Source organism: Geospiza fortis, unplaced genomic scaffold (assembly GCF_000277835.1).
Source record: "Geospiza fortis unplaced genomic scaffold, GeoFor_1.0 scaffold231, whole genome shotgun sequence".
NCBI classification, from domain to species: domain Eukaryota; kingdom Metazoa; phylum Chordata; class Aves; order Passeriformes; family Thraupidae; genus Geospiza; species Geospiza fortis.
Genome location: NW_005054351.1, coordinates 4,758,922 through 4,781,921, shown reverse-complemented (window position 1 = coordinate 4,781,921; position 23,000 = coordinate 4,758,922). Strand labels below are relative to the sequence as shown.

At 37.7% G+C, this 23,000-nt stretch overlaps 1 protein-coding gene across 1 annotated transcript in view; it reads left to right on the top strand.

The window, feature by feature from the left end:
- The first annotated feature begins 3,475 nt into the window (after positions 1–3,475).
- The window catches only part of TOPAZ1 (testis and ovary specific PAZ domain containing 1), a 36,172-nt gene continuing 16,647 nt past the window's right edge, over positions 3,476–23,000 (top strand). The window contains exons 1-8 of the mRNA XM_031058908.1: positions 3,476–4,637; positions 6,070–8,695; positions 11,171–11,232; positions 13,552–13,682; positions 15,686–15,747; positions 18,896–19,002; positions 21,186–21,271; positions 22,036–22,173. Of these exons, the coding sequence (XP_030914768.1) occupies positions 3,476–4,637; positions 6,070–8,695; positions 11,171–11,232; positions 13,552–13,682; positions 15,686–15,747; positions 18,896–19,002; positions 21,186–21,271; positions 22,036–22,173 (4,374 nt within the window). The remainder of the gene's footprint in view (positions 4,638–6,069; positions 8,696–11,170; positions 11,233–13,551; positions 13,683–15,685; positions 15,748–18,895; positions 19,003–21,185; positions 21,272–22,035; positions 22,174–23,000) is intronic.

Sequence of the window (23,000 nt, the reverse complement as noted above, 5' to 3'; positions counted from 1 at the left end):
TCACATTGCTTCACTAAAAAAAGGTTCATTTTCAAGTTAATTCTTTCCAGTTCCCTAGCTAAAAAAAAAGACAGCTTAATTCCTGTTGCTAGGTGAGTGTATTAGCAAAGTCTAAAATACAGCCCAATAAAAAATTTATATGATCATCTCACCTATGTAGCTGGATTATGTGCTTATAAATTTCAATCTTTCAAAAACTTTTGGAAGATTGCTCAAATGTATCATGGTTAGATCTGCAGCCACAATTTCTCCACAGCAGCAATGTAAATTACATCAGCTGGAGAGATAAGTGCACACACTCCTCTGAGGGGAAAAAAAAAATTTTTATGGGTTTTACATAAATGTAGTCACAAAAGCTCCTTTTTCCCACTTGAAAATTGCCATGCATCTCTAAGTATACTAGTAATTCTGAGGAAAAAATATTTTGGGCACCACAATTGCCTTTTTACTTTCAGACACCTGGTACCTCATCTTTCTGTTACTGTCTTGAAGTGTCTAGAATGAACAAAAATCAGTGAAACAAAGCAACAGATCAGCAAAAGTTGAATTAGTTCTAAAATTTAGATATGGCATTGAGATAGTTAACTATAAAACTCAAGAAGAACAAGCATTTATCTTTATTTCTACATAAGATGTAATTTTAAAATAAAGTTTAAACATTTCCTTGCAATATTAGTAATTCAAATGTTGTTGGAATGTGAAAATAACTACTTTTTCATCCTTAAGCTGTTTATATGATTTTTCAAAGTTTTTTCCACTTAAATAACCTACAGTTTTAATAAACATTTGACACAGGATTTCTTTAAATATGCCTCTATATTAAAATTCTTTTATCTTTCAAGTATTTTTAAAAGATGGTTAAATTGATCCTCTTTGCAAGACAATGTTTATACTACCTCTTTTTAGCAGTATTGTAAACTGAATGCAAGCTGTTTTTTAACATAATCCACAGCTGCTTCAAAATGTCCTTTCTGAAGCTCTAGTGCTTTTTTTCAAAGTACTTGAATGAAGAATGCCTTTAATTAGTATTCATTTCAAGTAGATTTTTATTCATTTCATAAAAATCTGGTCTGAGGAGAGTTCTCATCATTGCAAATAAGTGACTAAATACTAACATCCTAAAAATCAGAGCTAGCAGTAAGGTAATTCATATGCCATTTCCCCAGATTTCCTTTACTACTGCTTTTCAGCATGTCTTCATCTTGCTATAAAACTTAAGACTCTGTTACACACTGAAGAAGGTTTGAAATGAAAGGTTAAATGCCTAAATTTCACCAGAGCTGAATGTTTTATGTAATACCAGCCTTGCAGAACACTGACAATGATAAATATTGTGCAGTTAACTCCCTTTTATTGGGTCCTTTCTGTCCCAAGGACCAGAAGCACAATACTGAGCCATGGGAGAAAATGCCTAAGAAATCTGTATTTTCTGCTTTGATTAGCTTTAGTTAGCCATTTACTGAGTTTTTGTACTTAAGCATGTATGTGCAATCTAAAAAGACCGCAAAAAAATTGAAGTTAACAAATAAAGACATTCTCTGTCTTTATTTGGACTGAAATGTATTATTTCTACCTCTGGATGGAGAAACAGAGATGAAGTGAGTTACGTGGGCTGAAGTCACATAGTGAGCCAATGCCAATTAGTAAAACACACCTTTCCAACTATTCTTTTAACTTCACAGGACTGCACTTCTAGCAAGTTGTGATATAAAGCACCTTATTTTCTTTGCACGGATCTCAAACTAGGATGCATGAAATGCGAACACCAGAAAGCACTAAGCCATAGTGAAATGAATTTGAGTAAGGTATTTCATCCCTCAGAGATGAGGCAAACTCAAGGAGACTGCTTGTAGGATGCGGTCATTTACCAGCCATGTGCAATTTTGCTGATAGCATTATTGACATTAGAGTACCACCTTATTAAGTTTAATAATTTGGGATTTTCAAAACACCTGCCACTTAGATTCAGTCTTTGCACAACATTTTTTTCAAGCTAACTTCTACCTGTGCACATTATCATGCAGTGGATGGTTCTGAAGCTTTGGCGTTCTCCACCTGTGTTGAAACTACCACCCCATTCAAAGCCCAAACACCAACTTCTATTGTTTTCTGACAACATAATATTTTTAAGTGATTTTCTCCCCCTTACTCATGTCCTAAGAAGCTGTGTTATTTGAAATACAAAGTTGATGTCCTCAGAATAAGAGACAAGTGGAGCTCTTAGAGCAGGTCCAGTGGAGAGCTTTAAAGTTGATAACAGAACTGGAACATGCAAGGAAAAGCTGAAAGAGCTGGGCCTGTTCAGCCTTGAGAAGAGATGAAAAGAGACCTCATCAATGTCTGCCATTATCTAAAGGAGGGTGCCAATGGAGCCAGCCTCTTCTTGGTGGTGCCCAGCAATAGGACAAGAAGCAGCAGCCAGAGAGTGATGCACAGGAAGCTCCGCTGGAATGTGAGGAAGAACATCTTTACTGTACAGATAACCAAGCACTGGAACAGGTTGCCCTGAGAGGTTGTGGAGTCTCCCTCACTGGAGATGTTGAAGAAGAGCCTGGACACAATCCTGTGCCATGTGCTCTGGGATGGCCCTGCTTGAGCAGGGAGGTCGGACCAGGTGACCCCACTGTGGTCCCTCCCAACCTGACCCATTCTGTGATTCTTTGACAGAACCTGCATGGCCCCTCAGTTTTGGCGAGCTTCTGAAGCGCTGTGCTTGAAGAAGGAACCACTGAGGGGGATGGAACACCCGACGAAATGGGCGAGCCTGGGTGTTTACCCACGCGACTCGGACCTCGGGGCGACTTGGGCGTTTGCTCCCAGGCTCTGGCAGTTCCACACCGAAGCCCAGTCCCTTGGGCGGCCCTGAGCCCGCGGCCGGGCCCGCAGCCCCTCACGGCGCTTCGGGCACCATGGGGGCAGGACGACGGCTGCGCAGCGCAAACTACGGCGCTCCCGCCTGGCCGGGGGCTGCCGATACGGGGGCATTCCCTCAGGTCCTGTGACTGTCAAAAGCACCAGATCATATTACAATGTCCTTTTTAGTTTGTTTTTAGGAAGCACACAGAATTTATCATGGGAAATTTGTCCAAAAGTGCATTATCATTCCAGTTCACTGTGATTTATGAATGGCAACTGGAGATAGCACACATGGTATCAGCAGCTCTGGAATACCAAGCGTAATGTATAAGATACATTACGCTCCTATACTTCCAATGAGACTTCAGTTCTTTGTCCTCTCTGCAGAGAAAAGTTATCATGACATATAAACCAAAGATTTATTACTTTAATTCAAGACAGTATTTTGTTAGTACCTCAAACTGTGTGAAACGTTTTCTACCTGATATCCAAAGAAGACCATCCACCACATATCCCGCGTGGCATGAGAGCGACCGATCAAAGGACTGTACAAAGGTCCACGGACGCCGCGCTGGCGAGCGGGTTTTGTGGGCTCTGTTGCCGTCTCTGCGCCACCGAGATGCCGCAGTTGAGGTCAGGGAAGGTGGTGAGACCCGGCGAGGTGAAGCTGGTTGACCCCGAGGTCGGCAGCCCCGGCTCTCCGCGGGCAGGGTGTGAGCCAGAGGGAAGGCTGGTAGTCAAGCGGAGTCGTCGCCTGGCACCAAAGAGAAAGCCTGAGCAGCCCTTACCTTCCTTTCCACAACCTGCCACGCTCTCTCACACTTCCTTTAAGTGTTTTGCTCTTCCTGTGGCCATGCAGAAGGAGCAAGGTGAGAACAGACAGAAATTCCCAGGTAGAAAAGCCAAGGGAATCCAGCGCAGGAAGTCTCCCCGAAGAAGCAAGGGTGTAGCTTCACTAATTTCAGACACAGCTGAGTGTGAAGATTGGCAAGCAGCAGCCACGGCTGCAGCAATGTGCTGGGAAGAGACTGTAGGAGGGACAGGTCAAAGTCAACAGCTGTTTTTCTCAGGAACTACTTTACAGAAAAAGTTCTCAGCAGGGGTTGAAAGGAATGAGCATTGCTCAGAAGACCTGAACTTCTCAGGTTTCCACAAGGGTTCAGGGAGCTTAGGAGCAGAAGGCAAACATTCCTGTATGGAAGTAAAATTACAAGTCCCAAACTTGAAGAGGGAAATTGAGAGCACAGAGAGACATGGAATATCCTGGTTTCCAGAACCAGAAGTTCTTCAACCCAAAAAGGTCACGTGGAGTACTGAAGTGCAATGTACTGACTCTACAATGACGCAGAATATGCAAATCCCAGATTTTAGGCAGAATTTGGGTGCTCAGGAAGTTGTCCCTGAACCAAAACCTCAGGAAGAGGTTTTTTTACTAGAGAAGTTGAATGAGTGTCCATTAGTTGGATCAAGAACACTAGGGACACAGGAAAAAGAAGGGAGATGCTTGGGCAAGAAAGGCAGGAGATCGGTGAGGAAGCCAAAAGTACATGGTCCCAAGGAGAGGGGTAGTTCTGCCTTGCTAAAACAGCATACACAGTGTCCAGAGTCCAGGAAAGGAACTCTGAGTATGAGGAACAGAAATGCCTTGCTGTCACAGCAGCTGCAGGACCTGAGTGGAAAAGAACAACCAGCAACCAGAAGAAAGACTCAGAAGCATTGCATGAAAGAAGAGCATCAGAGCTCAAGCCCTCAGAAACACCCAGACAGGCCAGGGGAAAGTGGTAAGCGCTGGTAGCTCCATTGTAGAAGTACAGCTACAGAATTTGGGCTCCCAAATTGGTCCTGATGTAAGACCCCTTTAAAAACTGGCTGCTGACTTAGTTTGAGAAAAGCTAGGGTGTGCTTCACAGTACTGTGAATACCACCAGTCTTAGAAGAAGACAGATTTTCAGAAAAGAGGAAAGGCTTTTCCTGAAGGAGAAAAGAACCCTGTTTAACACCAAGGAGAGGAGACCAGTTAGCCTTTCAAGGGGTTAGAGAAAGGGGGGGAGGAAGGGAGAGAGGAAGGGATAGGGACAGAAATAGGCAGGCCGTTGGTAGGCAGTGCTGGGGATTTGTTTCTCTCAAAAGCATTCCCCATTTCTTCAGAGAGGTGGTCAGCCGCAAGCAAGAAAGGGGGCAGTAGTTTCAGCAATGCCAGAATAAAAGACAGTCTAAGTCCTCATTCATCTATTATCTGTTTATTTTTGATTATGTATGATGCTGTCTTGTTACAGTGTCTGCCTTTATAGGATGCTGGGGTTTGCTCTCAGGACTTTTTAGTTGCTATTTTATGAAAAATCCCAAAAGATGTAGAAGCAATGATTGTGTTTTGATGTTTTAAGAGAATGTTGAGTCAAACTGGAACAATTCTGAGAGAAGTTTTTAAGGTCTCTTTTTTTTTCAGGATGATTGTCTAAAAACATTACTTTTGAAGTGGATACATTCAAATGACATATACTTCCTGTAGATTATTAGTATTTTATCTAAAAACATATTCTGAAAGACAGATATTAACATTGTGTTTTACCTGAAAACAAAGGTCTAAAAAAACGGGCATTGTACTAGTATGCTCTTGAGTCCATTCTCTAGTCTAAATTTTCAGATACACAGATTTTTACATAATCTGTATTTGCTTTTAAATAAAAAGTAGTAGTCTCTAAAAATGCAAGTCCTTCAATTTTTCTGGATCTTCTTGATCAATCAAATGCATTTGGTTGGACTGTGTCTCTGAAAAATACTCTTATGAATAAGTGTTCCTACTACAGAGAATATGCTGTGCAAACAAAAGATTTTAAGGCTGAGCATGCAAACAGCATCTGCATTTTCTTGCCAGATTTGCTCTTATTTGTTTTCCACTTGTGTGGAATACACAACAAATACACAAATTCCAGTGTCCTTATGACACTGTACAGTTCTGCTCCTCTTTGCATTTGTTCCTGAAGGTAATACATCTTTTTTACTCTAAGTGTCCCAGTAGTGTTCATTAAAAAAAAAAAGTCATAAAACTTCACAGAAATATTTTAGCCTTATATAGTGTCATGTTCTTTAGCAGCCCCTCTTGGGAGCCTCTCTTTAGCAAAACTCTTGGGAGTTTTGGTTCTCTTTATAAAATAGGGTAGTCTTTTTCTGTTAGAGTTTTCTTTAATGACACTTCTTTGGTTTTTTAATCAGCAGAGGAACAGTTGAAAGCAATTGAGCAAGACTCTGGTCCTTCACAGGCTGTAAAGAAGGTTAAGACAAAGCAAAGCACGGTAGAAGATTCTAAGGAAAAGGAATCTTACTATTCTAGATCTTCTACAGTTCCTACTTCAGGTGACACTGAAAGTAAGAGCTTCCTATGCCATGCTGTAAAAGAAGAGCCTGGTGTGCAGTGTAGAAAAAGGCAACACAGATCTGGTAAAATCAAGCACTTGCAAAGTTTAAGTGTGACTGCAGCTGAAGAAGTGATGAATGTGTCTGCAAAATGTGGTGCTGAACGTGACAGTAATGCCCTAAACCATTGTAGTGGCTTGCTCTGTGCAGCTGAAAAGAATCCATTTGTGGTGTTACAGGACTGTAGTTACATCAATACATTAGTGAAGCCTTCAGCTAGTGGAACTACCAACAGTTATAAATTAAATGGATTCTTCCATGTAGCCCATGGTACTGGAGACCTGGGTGATAGAATTTGCAGCACTAGTAGAATGCAGAATGAGAGATCACTCATAAAAGGTGGTTTTTCACCTAATAAAGAAAAGAATGAAAACAAAGAAGGTTGTGTTTCATGCTGCCTGAGTGAAAGCAATAAGTGTTTAAGGGGAAAAAAGTGGAATATTGGTAGAAAGCCTAGAAAAAAGATGAAAATCATAGAGAAATCTGCAGACATGGCTAGTAAATGCAAGAAGTATGAGTTACAAACAGAAGCAGCAATCAAGTCAAGCTCATTTTCAGTTTCAGGACTAAATCATACTTTCTCAGCTTCATGTGACCATACATCAGATTTTGATACAGAAAAAAATACTCAGGAAGTAAAAACTGTATCAGCCTGGAGAAAGAATAGTACCAAATTACTTGAGTTTGAAACTGGCTTTAAGAAGACATCTGATCTCTCTGCATTAGTAAAAGGAGAAAGTTCAAGCAGTGTGGCCCATTATGCAGCTGCCTCAGATAGCCTTAGAGCATTAGCTCAGATCCATGATGTTTCTGATCATCACAAAAGCAAGACAGGAAGAAATTTGAACAAAGTTCCTAAGAAATTGCAGCAGTTTACCTGCCAAAGAACAATACCCATGACTGGTAAAAAAGTTTGGCCTGTTGAATCTTGTGCCAGGACTTCTGAATGGTTTCTTAAAAATCATAGGTTCATCTCAGAAGGAAGAAGACTTTTAAAGGCTGCTTTTGAGGATTCCTCTGATAAAAGCAGTGTTAAAGCTGTGGAACGTAGTGCAGTGGCTGGGAATGTGAGACAGCTGGATTTGCATACATCATTGGCAGAAATTACAAAAGAAATTAGACCTAAAAAGATTGATCCAAATATTGACTGTCAGGCTTCGCATGAAACAATGGAATCCTCTTCTGTGGATATTTGTGAGACTTTGACAGTGAGCGATGAAAATGGGGAATCACCAGTTAACACAGATAAAAGTGCTGTGGCTTTTAACCATGATGATGTGCAAGAAGTTAAAGCAACCTTGAATTTTATAGTAAAACAAAAAGATGAAGATGAAGGAGATGTAACAGAAAGAAGTGTGTCTGTGACAGTCCAGAATAGTACAATAAAACAAGAAGATAAAGATGAAGGAGTTGTGACAAATAGAGACTTGTCTGTGACAGTCCAGAATGGTACAACAAAACAAAAAGAAAAAAACAAAGATGTGACAAACAGAAGCCTGCCTGCGACAGTCCAAAATGGTATAACAAAACAAAAGGATGAAAATGAAGGAGATGTGACAAACAGAAACCTGTCTCTGACAGTCCAGAATAGTACTTCTGCAAGTAACACAAACAGTATAAACTTCAGCCCTAAAGGATCAGTAGTGAAGCAGACATTTTCTGATTTAAACCTAATTAAACCATTCACCTCTGGAAACCTGACAAAATTCAAAATTCCTTTATGCAGAAACAAATCTAAATCCAAGAAACGGGAATCTGTCCATTCATTTGAAAGCAAAACTTGTAGTCCACTAGAGCTTCTTGAAAGCACTAGTCCAGGAAGGCAGAAGACAGGTGAAGAGACTTTCTTGGTAAAATCTGAGCAGGGTCCTCTTCCTGTCATGAGTGATGCTGCATCTCCAGCTTCCATACAGAAAAAAGCAGATGAGATTGATAGTAAGGACTTCCAGCACAGTGGTTCTGTAAACCTCTCTGATGAGATGTCTGCGCTCCCTGAAAGTTTCTCTACGTATCCACATCCTCTTCTTGATGGACAGCCAGAGCCATCTGTGCCTGATTCCTATGGTTCTGAGTGTGTGCTGAAATCTAGTTTTCCTGATCATTCTTGGAATGAAGTCGACCACCTTGTTGGATTAGAAATAAATGGTGATAGAAAATCAAGAGGGAATTTTTCACAAAAACTCAAAAGTCAAAATTTACCAGATGTCCTTGAAGCTTACAACCAAGATGTTCTTGTCATTGATGTGATTCAGGATGACCCTGACCTTTTTGGAACCAGTAATGAAGAGGAGCTTGCACCTGCATGCTGTGAAAATTGTCCAGTGAAAGCATCCTCTGCAAACTGCATTAAAGACACAGAGGTGTATATTAAGCCTGAGTCTCCTGTTACATCAGAAAAGACATATTCAGTAGAAAGTAGTTTTAGGTATGCATATCATTCTTTTTTTATCACAATATTCCCAAGTACAATATTCACAAGTACTTTTATCTCATATGCATATGCTTGGGTTGTAATTTTCAGGCTTCCTTAGAGAATTCCACTAATTTTTGTTTAAATTATTTCTTTATTTGATTTTGAGTGTCTAATTTTGATTGAGCTATGACAATATTCTGAATGCAGATAAATTAATTTTTTCTTCATAAGAGCTGGGATAAACTGAATTGTAGGACAAGGTAGTCCTAAAGGGCTTGTTTAAATGAAGTGAAATATGAAAATAGAAACAAAGATAATTAAAAATAATAGTCTTGATTTGAAAAAGCAGACAGCCCTTTGAATGCATTTTTCTTAGTTGTAAAGTGGTATAATACTAGAAATGTTTTTACTTTTTAGGTGTAGCTTATTCTTCTCTTGAGTCTGTAAGAGTAAATGGTTGCCTCTAGAGTAGTGTTCTGTTCTGCCATTCTTCTTCCCTCTTTTTCTCCTATCCCCAGACATGTGAATGTTTTTCAGGTATGTGATTTGGCTAAAGTGTTGCATAGGTTTATCATCCTGCATCTTCATTCAGCAAGTTCCTGGTGTAAATCATTAGGTGTTAATGTTTTACTGGGTTTTCAGATGATAATAAAAGGAGGAGGAAAAGAAATTTAAAGTAGAACCTAACTTTTGTAAATGAGATAGTAGTTCTTCATGGAATGAACTCATCTATTGTTTAGCCTCTTTACTCTCTTAAGTTTTGATACTTGTGTTCAGTGAAAAAGTTTTAAGATTGAATTTTTCATTTTTTTCAAAGAAAAAAAAAGAGGTTTAGATAGAAATAATGCAAGTTTTTCCTCCAAAGATTTTTTTTATTGGGATGGGTGTTTTAAATTTTTTTTGTGTGGTCTTTCTAGGTGGCTTTATGCTACCTGTATTTTAAGTAACGCTTCAATTGTTTTCAGGATTGTACCACCTTATAGCTGCATTCTTTTTTTTTTTACTCACTGCTCTCCTTATCCTTTCCTTTTCATTAAACCCATGTGCAAAAGAGGAAGGGAATCTTCTTTGAGGTGCTGAACACTTTTTTGAACATGAGAATATAAAACTTCTAGATGTTAACAGAATAAAATTTCTGCCAAAACAAGCCTCTAGAGAACAGGGCAATTCTGTAGTAGGAGCATCCAAGTTCTTGAGGAGCAGCTAGACTGTAGCATAGTAAATTTATTAGAAGGAGTATTAATTTCTTTCTGACACCTGCTGAATTTGTTTGCCATTAGCCAAGGGAAATAAAAATGCATAATAAAATGCAAATAAAAATGTTCTTCTTTCTTAGAGTTTCCCCTGGATTTGCTAAAGAAACAGGCAAAATTTCTTGTTTTGCTTTTTATCTTCCATAATTTGGTGAAAAGATTATTAGGTGGTGATTAAACATAGTTGATAGCAGTCAGGAACATATTAATATTATAATTCAATATGAGACTATATTACTATATATATATGAATTATATTAATATTATGATTCAATATGAGAATATTGAAATAAGGCAATAGACCTTACCACAGTTTTATTGGGTAACTTATGATATTACCAGATAATACCACATCATGACCAGTTCATACTTTTTTTTTTTGGGTGGGGTTTTTTTGGAGGGTTTTTTTTTGTTTTTTTTTTTTGAGTTTTACCAAATACGGCTGGGACTTTAACAGGTTATTTCTCTGATGCTTGTGTTTTAAATAGAGAAGAGTGCGGGTCACTTCCAGGCATCAGGAAAACATTCTGGCCTGAAGCCTGAATAGGGCAGCAAAACTGGTTTTTCAGTTATGGTTTTGTTTGCCACTTTCTGTTGCCTTGACTGGACAGCTTGCTGTCGTTACACTTGGTGTCATTCACCAGGTACAAACTTCTAAAATGTGTGATGATCATGATCATGTTTTATATATTCTAGGTGTAACATTTAAGATACGTATTTGTCCCTCCTGAGCTTTTCTGAGGAGAAATATTTATTTTTTTTCCTAACTTATCTTTGAAATAGGTGAAGTATCTTCCTATGAACAGTTGTTTTTGTTACTCTCTGAGATTCATTGTTAAGCAAATGAGCTTGAATATAAAATTACTGTAAATCACATTTTTTAGAAACTGATGAATTGGCTCATTAGTACAGTATTTTCTTGATTTCCTATACAGAGAAAATTTCGCTTCCCAGTATTTTAGGCAAAGATTAAATGAGATCATGAGCTTTTACTGAAAATTTTGGCTTTTGAAATGTCTTGGTTTTACTTAGCATGTTTAGGTGTACATCTGAAGGGATGAACATAAGAAAGCCAAAAGAGAAAGTTAAAAAGAGGCTTAAAACAACGTGTTGTTGTAAGTGTTCTGTCCATGGCTAAAAGTATTACTGAGAACTATTGATTTTATGTAACTGATAGATTATTTTTGCTTCTGTGCAAGATGGAAATCTTAAGTACACTTTTTGTTCAAAACAGATGCATGCAAGAATCTGGAAAGTCAAGTGATACTGAAAATTCCTGTAATTTGGTGTTAAAAGGTAAGGGCCTCTGGAAATTTTTGGTATATAATCAAAAGAAGAAAAAAACAAAAAAAAAAGAACTTGTCTACTTGTGTGGTTTTGTATTATCTTTTTATTGTTACAGCAGTTTGTTTCCTAATGCATATTGAGTCAACATCTTTCAAAATGACACAAGCCTGAGTCATAGAGGGAGCATGTACTTCTCTGTATTACTTGTCTGTTGGTAGGACTAGTGGGTTGGAGTGGGGTTTTTTGATTGGTTTTGGTTCTGGGGTTTTTTGACATTTCTCTGACAGTTTTAGGCAAAGAATTCTGTTCGTTGGTGACATCACAGTAAGACTCTGAGTCCTGTAATAGTGCTTTGGAGTTTAGGTCAGAGTTAGAGGTGATTGTTCAATTGTGTTCATCAGCACACAGAATTTTATAGTCAGGTTTATTTCCAGGTTGTCCTTTTGGGGTTTTTTGTGGATGCTATGCCCATTCTACTGAGACAGTGTTTTGTTTTTAAAGGATGCCTTTTTCTAATGAAATAAGGTTACTTCTGATTTAGTGGGGGTTTTCTTCCTATTTAAAGCAGAACAGTCCAGCTAGGCAGCACATGAGTGTGATTTGTTTTGTTTTCTACAGCTTGCATACCAGATCTACTGGTATACCAAGGTATACCTAATGTAGAAGTTTCTACTGGATAGGTTGGAAGAACAGGATTTTGACTTTAGATAGAAGCCCTTTACTGACAGTGGTGAACATACAGAGTGCTGAGACTGGTTTTGGAGGTTCATGGTGTTTCCCTTCTGGTATCAGTTTGTCAGCTTGCTGTTAATCTGACATTCTGACATTACATGTTGATTTTGCTTTAGGCTTGAAAGATGTCTGTGACAGTACCTCTTGGGCTGGTTTTCTTCATTCATGTGTTATGCTCATGTACAAAGATTGATTTCAGCAGATAGTGCCTCCTGGAAAGGAGTGACTAGAGACTATTAGGGGGAAGAGAAGATTTCAGGCTTCAGGTATTAGAAGGCAAAATAAAAGGTAATGAGGTTTTAAGAGCTCAGATACCAAGAAACAAGTTCCCTGAGGAGGAGTCAAGAGGAAGTGCACAGTTATGCAAAGAGACTCGGGTCTGTGCCGTGGAATCTGCAATGCTGAGGTGATTGAAACCAAACCTGGCAACAAATTTTGTGCTATTCAGTAACTTCTGCATGTTCTTTGTTGTTTTACTTCATGTTCTAGCAAAGTTTGAGGCTGAAAGTCTTTGGTTGTTTTTGTAGTACCTAAAGTCCTTCCCAGATCTGAGAAGCAGGATCCCATCATAATCTTAGATGAATATGCACGCAGTAACTTACCGTTCAATACATGACTTTTAAAAAAGACCTGCACAGAACAAAAGAAGGGTTCCTGGTTTTGCTAATTACTGATTATTTATGTATTTATTTAGAAATAGGTGTTACTGCTTTGCTGTCCTGTGTTAAGTTAGTGAAGTCATGGCTCCTTGCCTTAGTGGCTTCAACATTTAAGAAGGGGAAAAAGTACTACAGTTAAAATATTCTGGATGACATCAATCCTCTTCACCTTTCAAGTGGAAATCTTGTGTATGTTGTCTTCAGCCAGATGTGTCTTGTACTTGGTGATCATAGAGACCAGGGACTATAAGAGAAAACCCTTTCCAATACTAATCTGATTCTTTCTTCCTGTGTCTGGACAACACAGTGCAGTTGGAAGTCATTTATGTGATCCAGTAGTGAATTTCTTTTCTATGCAGAACTCTTCTGTTGTACATAAACAGCCCTTTCAGAAAGTTGAAGCCAGGTGTGTTGTTCATTTGCTGTGGCGTCTGCAAAAGGTGCTGAAATTTCCTGACACTGAATTCTTACTGAGTTTACTATATTACAGGAATTTGGAGTTTCTCAGAGCTTTCTATATTTAGTTCAGGGTTGCATCATGTCAGCGTGATTAACTTATGCCCTTTTGTAACAAAAGCTGTCTTTTTGCTTAGCAAATTGCCACACATCTCTTTGGCTGTGTTTTAATAAAAAAGCTTAACTGAATTTATTTCTAAAGTATTGAATTCAATATTAAGTAAATGTGTTGTACTGTTCAACAGGGACCATTAAAGAACATAGTGCTTGGATAGAATTTTAATTGCAGATTCAGCCTAATATTTATTTGAAATGGTTCCTGCCTTAAGCATGAAATATTTTTCCATAAATTTCACATTTAGGAGGTCCTAGGAGTTCTTAAATGTCATTAGTTCTAAGCCTTTGTAATATTTAGGAAACAAAAGCTTTCTTGTCTTGTAGCATGGGAAACACATAAAGCAATGCGTTTATACATTTTCAGCTGAAGATGTGAAGACCCACAACTCCTCCAGAGGAAGCAGTCCTTCAGGAGATGTTAGTGAGGACTTTCTTAAAGATAGGCAACAGAGCAAACTAGATGAACTTTTGACAAGTTTGGACGTGGATGAAAAGGTACTGAGAAATTTTGCTTTCTCTCCTTAAATACTTTAAGAAATTACAATCCACATAATTGGATAATTTTAATTACTAATGCTGTTTTATCAACAAAATCTTAAATTTCCTGAAATAAAAAGAATATTAGCATTTCATAGATGACTGTGTATTGGCAATGTAATCTTCACTTAACAGAACTTGACTTTTTTTTAATTGTCAATTAAGCTTCAAATTGGAACTGAAGCAGGATATTGTTACATCAGTTGTTGCAGTAACATTGTATTCCCAGTGGTATGAAAATTACTGTTCCAGTGTACTCCTATGAGTACTGCTTTGCATGTATGACATTTTTACATAACATACCTAATTTTAAATGTTGCTGTTAAAGGCGTCTCAGTATCAGAAGGATGGGGCAGTGTTGGAAAGCTGGGGAGCTGCACAGACATCATGCATCAAAAAAATCATTCTGGGCTTCATTACTTGGGCAGAAGGGCCTTTAACATACAGATTTCTGGCTGTTCAGAGGGAGTAATATTCATGCTTACTGGCTTTATCTGACCTTTCTCTGTCTTCCCTTCTCTAGATAATAAGTCTAGGTCTTTTAAGATTTACTGAAGTTTTATACTATTTGCTTCTTTGATAATTAATTGGAATTTACATCTCTCTGCCACTCATACGTTGTTGCTTACTGTTTTCTACTACTCCAGGAGTGGCTAGTGGTTTTAACTGGATAAGTTAAACTGTAAAATTCACGGGGTTAAAATTGGTAAGTAATTGGGAAGTTAATCAAACAGCAGAGAATCAATTTCCCTTTAAGCAAAAAATTGTTTAAAAGAAGAGAAACATTTCCTTCAGCAAATGGAATTGGGGCAGCTAACATGCAATTCACAAAGTTAACAGTGCCATTTTGTTTGCTGATCTTTTGGAGAGACAAAAAGGGTCTGTCAAATTATAAGGTTTGCTGAAGGTGGGGTACTTGTTGCAGTATTACCAGGTCAGTCCCATTTGGGTTGTTTCATAGCTTTGTGGCTTTATAAAATCAGTAAATTTCACGATGTGAAATTTGTGGCTTTATAAAATCAGTGTCCTAGTGCTTGCTTTTCTGTGCTGTGTTGGACAGTAGAAAATATGTACAAATAATCTCACCCAACCCAAACTCAAACCACAAGATGCATACTAAGCCCTACCTAAACCTCTCCTGTATGTGGATAGAAAATAGCAGTGTGCACCTGCAGGGGGAATGTGATGGCAGAACCCTTATTGCAGGTACTCTACCATCCGGGGAAATTCTCCGATTATGCTTTTTGATGGTTTTTCCAATTAATAATCCTGTGAGAAGGGCAAAAACTACGCGTGGAGAAGATGCTAAAACTATTCGGGAAGTGGTAAAATAAAGTTTAGAAATCCAGTGAGAACATAGTTATCTCTAGTTCTTTGGCTATAATCAATTTGTAATAGAATATGAAGTCCTGAGTTACTTCATGAATAATGGATGAAACAAAGCCAGGATTCTCTGACTTCATTCTGTATTAGTCTTTTCAGATTCTCTCCTCCAAATATGTTTTGTGCTGTCTTTTTTCTCCATATCGTTGAGGACTTTTTAACTGTCCACGATTGCGTAGACCTCAGAAAAAGGCTTAAATTCCTCCGCGGTGCAGTTCTAAATTTCATTAAATTTGTTGGAATAACTTTTTTGGTGTTTCATACATCTGTCAGGCACAGTTAAATTTGGGCAGTGGGCATAAAAATTGCTGAGATTATCATGGGAGCAAAGAGAAGACAGTCACATTGTCTTTTTTTCCAATTAACAATCACTATTTTAAAGAACACAGTGTATGAAGGCAGTATGTTCATTAACAAAGATGTTGTAAGAATAATCCTACACACCAAATAACAGTTTCTACAGTTAAGGCTGTCTTATCACACCTTGCAATGATCTCTAACAGTTTTAAGTCTGTAAAGCATAGCAGCCTTAATAGTGCTTTGTTGTACCTGAAAATAACTTTTGAATATCTTCACAGTTAAGGCTTGCAGATGGAGTACCTGATGTTGAAGAAGAAAATGAGAGTGAAGGTGGGAAAAGGTACATATAGTGTGTCCTTCATGTAACCAGTAGTATTCCCCAGTTACTATACAAATAAAACGTGATGTTGTTACCTGAACACCACCAGTATTTAATTCAATTTTCCATGTTACTGTAACTATGTGATGAGGAAAATAAATACATGAAATAATATAATTTCACTCCACAAAGTACAGAACAAGTGTAGTCATAGCCTGACAGGACAATAGGGCTTATTTTGGCTTTTGACTGGTGACAAAATATATTGACTTCATGACAGTGTCTCACTTCTGCATCTCAATGTGAGTGTAGCATAAGATGCATTTCTTGGTACAATAGCACTTACCAGAACTTAACAAAACCAAAAAATAGTAATAAATAAGTCATGAGGCTTTCCTTTTTCTTTTCTGCTTATGAAAGAATTGAAAGATCTCATTCAAATTCAGGCTGACAAATATTTGTACAGAAGTAGAAAAAGGTGCTTAAAAACATGTCACATGCAGTTAAGGACATGCTTTACTGTTCTTCTAGCTTCAAGCTGTGTTTGTAGTGTTTATTGTACAAATTTCTTAGTCTGATTTACAGAATCACTGAGTAAGCTGAGTCAGAAGGGATCCATAAGGATCATCAAGTCCTACTCCTGGCCCACCACAGCGCTATTCCCAAGAGTCACACCATGTGCTCAGGAGCATTGTCCAAATGCTTATTGAACTCTGTCAGGCTGGTGCTGTGACCACTTCTCTGGAGAGTCTGTTCAGGGCCTGACCACCCTCTGGGTGAAGAACCTTTTTTTAATAATCAACCTAAGCCTTCTCTGACACATCTTCAGGCCATTCCCTGGGGTCCTGTCCCCAGAAAGAAGAGATCAGTGCCTGCCCCTCCTCTTCCCCTCACAAGGAAGTTGCAGACTGCAGTGAGGTCTCTCCTCAGTGTTGTCTTCTCCAGGCTGAACAGACCAAGTGACCTCAGGTGTTCCTCACCAGGCTTCTCCTTAAGGCACTTCACCATTTTCATTGCCCTCCTCTGGACATTCTCTAATTGTTTAATGCCTTTCTTACATTGTGGCATAAAAACTGCATAAAATATTCAAGGTGAGGCCACACCAGTGTAGAGCAGAGCAAGACAGTCCCATCCCTTGGCCAGCTGAAGATGCTGTCCCTGATGTCCCCCAGGACACAGGGCCCTCCTGGCTGCCAGGGTACATCTGACTCGCATTCAACTTGCCATCAACCAGGACACCCAGGTCCCTTTCCACAGTGCTGCTCTCCAGCCTCTCATTCCCCAGTCTGTCTGTACTTCCCGGGTTGCCCCATTCCAGATGCAGAATCCATCACTTTCCATTGTTGAACTTCATACTGTGGGTGATTGTCTGAGCCTGAATTACTGTCAGACTGAGACATTTTCATTCATCAGCAGTCCAGAAATGACAGAGAATTCGTTTTTGTAGGAAAAGTATACTTAAGATAAAATTCTTAAGTAATTAGAAGAGAAATAACAGTGTGTTGTGTTTAGGAGCAGTAATCACCAATTAGCTACTGCAAAAATTAACCCTGTCCTGGCTGAAACTAGGACACAGTAATTTTCAAATTAACCAAGAAACCTTAGCTGACATAGAAGAGAGTACTGCTTTTTTTCCAGCCACACTCACATTTCTGCAACAGACTTGAGTCTGCCAGAAGTCTGTCAGAATACTGCATCTTTTTCTTAATCCACTAGAGAGCTCCAAGCTCCTCCTTCTGCTATAAAGTACCCATTTAAATTTGCCTTAGTAGCATAAATAGTTCTGTATATTACAGAATAAGTAGATTGTGCTGAACAAAATATGTTTGTGCAATGCAGTACTCTGTGTGGTTAGAGAAGAGGCCTTCCTTTGGAGTTGAACTATTTTCTCTAGTTTTACTGAAAAATGTTATCATTGCGAAGTTTTATCTAGAAGAAAACATAATTGCTGTTCTTATTTAGCAAACTCCTCTTTTAGTGATGCTGTTACTAAAAAAAAAGCTTGTAGGGGTATATAGTTTACAATTCCTCGCCAAACGTGTGTAGTTTCATGTTTAGATTAAAGAAATCTGAAGGGAAACTGCTGTGAAAACCCTATTGTGTCAGAACTGGGGTTGGCATCATGAGGAAGCATAAGAAGATTTTATGTGGTAATTTGAAATTTCTGAGTAATTAAAACTGCAGATTTTTTGTTCCCTCTAGAAACCAGCCCAAATGCATTGATGAGAATAAAGATTCATCTTGAAAAATTTGGATTTCTTACCTGGAATTTCTTCCTCTGTACATTAGCATTTTTGTTTCAAATTATATTGAAAACATCCTAAAGTTTAGGAACTATTTGAATTATCTTGGTTATGAGAAGTATTAAATATCTGGAATCCCTTATAGGAGGTGGCAACTTTCTCTGCAGAGGAGCAAACAGGTTAAAACCAGGATTGTCCTAAACCAGGATTCTTAATGGAAAGGGGGAAGGGGAGCAAGATCTCATGAAAGGGGATTATATTTTTCCTGTGGCTTTGTTTACAAATATGAAAGAGATTACCAAGTATTTTGCTAACAATATTTTTAGCTTATTTTTGAAAACACCACATTTTAGTAGTTTAATTCTCTGGAATTTTAGTAGTTTAATTCTCTGAAATATTTGGGAATAAAAGCAGAACAGTCTTTAATTGGGGTTCTCTTTGAAATCACCTAAATCTTCTGTCCAGTCGTCAGTTTTTAGGAAAGAAAACAGTTTAAATGTAATTAAAATCTAAATTAAAATTAAAATGTCTTTAAATGTAATTTGAAAAGCCTTGAAATTTACTTCTTCATAGGTGACAGAAATCATGTCAGTCTTCTTGTCAGAATGGTGGGGGGAGTGGTTCACAGGTGCCTTTTTTACTTATTTATTGAATTTCATATCATTTTGCGTTAGGGCAGAATAATCTCAGCTAAAATCATAATCAGATTGGACCAGGCAAATGAGAGTAATGAAAGTAAAATTGTTGGGACTGCTGACTATTTAAATTTATGGCAAGTTTTGAAGTGTTGCATAAGTGTTGAAGAAATTCTCATCTTTTATACACTTAATCCTTCTTTTAAGGCATGCAGTACATGAAAGAAACCCTTGTTAAATTTGGTTAAACAAACTAATTTTAACAAAATTTTGGTTTTTAATATTCAACAGTGACTGTAAATACAAAGTGAACTGTGAATTGCTATCAGGATTGCCATTGAATGACCAAAAAGTAAATCTCTTCAGTGGAACTACAGAGATGAAATCCTGGACAAATGGTATTGTATGCTGTGTTGATGAGCCCGTCATGATTTTTTATTTGTGCTTTATTTGCCAATGAAATCTTAAGGACTGTCTTCAGTTCCTGAAGATATTGACTGGAATTTTACTTTGCATATATAAAAGCAAAACTGCAAGATCTCGTATGGTACCTTAGTGAGAGGTTTGGGATTGAGTTTTTAGCAGAATTCTGTTCTAGAAATAATTCTATCTGATATTTATGCCTCTCAGATACTTCAATGGTACAGGAGTGCATGCGTTCTTAGAAGTCTGACACATTGTGCTTGACATGTGTTATTAGCAAGTGACTTGTTTCCCTTTATTTGTGGTCAGAGAATGTGACTGCAGATTTGGTTGGTTGATTGTTCTTAGTAAGGCTTGCTGAAGTGGTTTGCCCACCTTGCTGAAGGTCAGGACTTAGTTGTTTATGCGAATTCAAATTGTTTTGAGGCATTCATTAGACTGGATCAAATAATTATATAGATTTAGTAAGTAGCACTTCTTGTTGACCCCGTCTGTTTTACATGTGGGACAGATGTCTGTGCCACCAGAGAAGTCATAATGGAACTGGAGTCACTGCACATAACAAATCTGACATCTAGCCTTGCATAACTGCGTGGTTTATTTGGTATACAAGATAGAGAAAAATAGGAATCAATTACTTGTGGATAGTTACTGCATTCTGTTTCTTTGCAACAGGTGCTTTGGAAATCAGTGTTTTTAGAATTGTTGATTAATATGGATATTTGTAAACATGGATTTCTTGAATTAAGATCAGTGACTGGGTTCTTGTTGAGTTTCAAATTGTACTGTCAGTCTGAGCTTGTAGAACAATTTTACCATGTTATTTAACCGTATTTTCATGTAGTGCAAGAAACACATGCTATAAAAAGCAATTTTGAATATGTCTTCAGACTCCAGTTATTTGAAACTGTTCATATCTTTGGCCTTCAGAGTATACCTTCTGAAGAGTTCTTCAAAGTCTTCCTTCTTAAAGTTATTTGAAAGTTGCCAAAGCAAGAGTTTCTGTGCTGGGACAGGGCAAAACAGCCTTTCATTCCCAGAACTGTGCGGGCAGGATTGGCTGTTCCACTTTAGGGCCTTCTTCCCTACAAGTCTGACCTACAGTCAGCAAGGGAGAGTGCAAACTCTTGAAAGGAACTGGTCAAAAACTTCATGCTTGGGGATAGCAAGAATCTGGAGGAAAGATCAAATTCCCAGTGAGATTTTTCTATAGCTACTGGCTGGCTCTTTTCTCAGTCGTTTTCTTGTCACTAAATGTATCCAATCCTGAACTTATTGAGCGGCCGACCATCACTTCACAAGTTTTTGCAATGTGACAATACCATAACATTTAGTACTCATTGTTCTATGTTATGCTCAGTCCTTCCTATCCTGGGATAGTCCTGTCTGTTAGGAAGACATGGAAATCAGGAACCATGTACCTAGTGCCAGTCTCTAGAAGAACATTCATTATTGGATGCTCTTTAGTAAATTTAGTTTGCCAGAAGGGGCTAAGCACCGTGTCTTTTGAACACTCAGTTCTTTGAAGGGGCCAGATGGGAATCCTAGAATGCAGGGCATTCAAAAACTCATTTGTCTTTAGATATGGAGTTGAAAATTTGAACTTTTGTCTTCCATTAACATTATTCAGTTTTCAAAGAAAGAAAACTGTCATTCAATAATAATTAAAGTTCTAAAACCAAGTTTCATGGTTAAGAAACCAGTAACTTACACTGGGCTTAAACTTTCTACTTGCATTGCTTAAAACATAAGAATATGAAAGGTTTTCTATCAGTTCAGAAAAAATAGCTTAAATTTAGGGCTAGTGATGTTGGAATGCAAAGATTACTGATAAAGTGGGTAGGTTTTGAAATTAAAACTTCTGGATATTTTTATTCCTTTTCTTATCTCTGTAAGTTAGAGCAGGATCCTTGGATAAAGTAGTGAAGTTTTTAATTTAAATGTGCTTACTCTTGAAGTTTGTGTAAAGTCTCACTTTTAGGATAATTAAGAAAACTGTAATTTAAATTACTGGCTTTAGACTGTATTAATCAAATTTTCATTAATCATTGCTGTGACTTGAAGGAACTATAAATATAAAGGAAAATAAGATAAATGAGAGTGGTTTCAGTATGATTCATTTTTATTATGTGATTTGTGCCCTCGTCCTAATCTTTAGGTTACAAATCTTCGGGAAGAAGTACTCCACTGCCATTGAAGAATTGTGGAGATTTTGAGCCATGGAAGATGGAGAAAAATGCAAATGTGAGTTGTTAAATCTTTGCCTTTGGCGCCAAATTTCTTATGGCTATTCAGACAGTTCCCTATGTATCAAGTCACAAACTGTGAATCTGTATATGTTTATGTTTTTACACTTTTAAAGATGCTATCACTGAGTAAATATAATTTCCAAGAACAAAATCAGTGATGAAGGGGCTGCTGTTCACAGTGAACTTTTCTTGATTTCTGAACAAAATCAGTGATGAAGGGGCTGCTGTTCACAGTGAACTTTTCTTGATTTCTGTTTTCAGCTTAAGCAAAATCAAATAATTATTTTTGCTTTATTGGTGTTTGTAGAACTGAAAAGCAGACAAGGTTTCACATGTTCAACACAGCCTGCTTTATCCATGATGCTGGGCACTGGAAAAGGGTTAAGGAAATTGATGCCCCAGAATACACAGAGGATGACTCAGAGCTGTGCAGGAACTTGTCACCTTTCTCCTTCCTCTCTACTCTTTGTCCATCTCATTTAGCAGTTCTTGCATTATCCCTCTTTGTGGTCTTCAAGACAGGCTTTTGTTGTATTAGACACTAACGTGACATGGCAAGGGATTGATCTTTGTGTCCTTTGAGATGCTGCAAGTACAGTACAGAGGTGAGGGTTGTTTCAGAGGCTGAATTACAGATCACATTTTCTGCTTTTGTTTATAGTTTGTACATATTTTTAAATTTTAAAAACAAAGACCATGTTTGCTTTCAAGAAATGTTATTTGGCTTTTTCTGCTTGTTGTAATTTTATTTTATTCCAGGCTTCTCATTCAGTCCAGCAGATCCTTGATGCACTTAACTTGCCCCGTAAATACTGCAGATATTATTTCATGACTTCACGTGGATGTGTAAGAAAAAAATGTTGGTTCTGTCATGTTCCAGGACAAGGGGATGAAAAGGTAAAAAAAATTATTGAAGTAAGGAAAATATTCTAAATGTGAACACTTTTTAAAACCAAAACATCATGTCCTTTGTTCATTTGTATATGGGAAGTAAGTAATCAAGCAGAGATTGATGGATGAAAAAATTGTTGAGAAATTCTTCTTCTCAAGGTCTTCTAAAGTATTTTTTTAAAAATTGTGTAATTTTGAACTAGTAGATGCTTTAACACTCATCAACAATTAGGCTGTACAAATACAGTAGCAGATTCTGAGACATTTCTATCCTGAGCATCAGAGACTTGAAGCAAATCCTTGCAAAGACTTTGTATGTACTGTTAAAGCCAAAAGCCATCTATGGTATATTACCTTCTGCATATTTTGTGCAACAATAGGCGTGTTTGTTTTAAAATGCTGTAATCTCTTTAAATAGAGCAACAGTTCCCATAATATTTGCAAGCAAGAATAGTTTTCCAATGATGGGCAAAGTAAGTGTGTTTTCAAATCATTTAAGAGAGGCATTTTGAGTTTAATGCTTCCAAGAAATGTGCAAGGCAAGCTGGTTGTACTGACAAGTAGTAAGATTTTGAAATTTGCTGTATGAAAGTTTAGTAAGTTAACTGGAAGCAAATAAAAACATCAAAGCAGGTGACCAATAGCAAATGCCTAACTTGTCCTCATCAGGTATTAAAAGATTTATTTCTTATCTACCATCTTACTGGTATGAGTGCAATTTTATCATTGATGTCAGTAAGTAAAAAATTTCAGAATCAAAATGTAAAAAAATAACTTGCAGTTAACCTGTTAAACATAGTTGCTAAAAAAAACCACCTAACACCTAAAGCAGC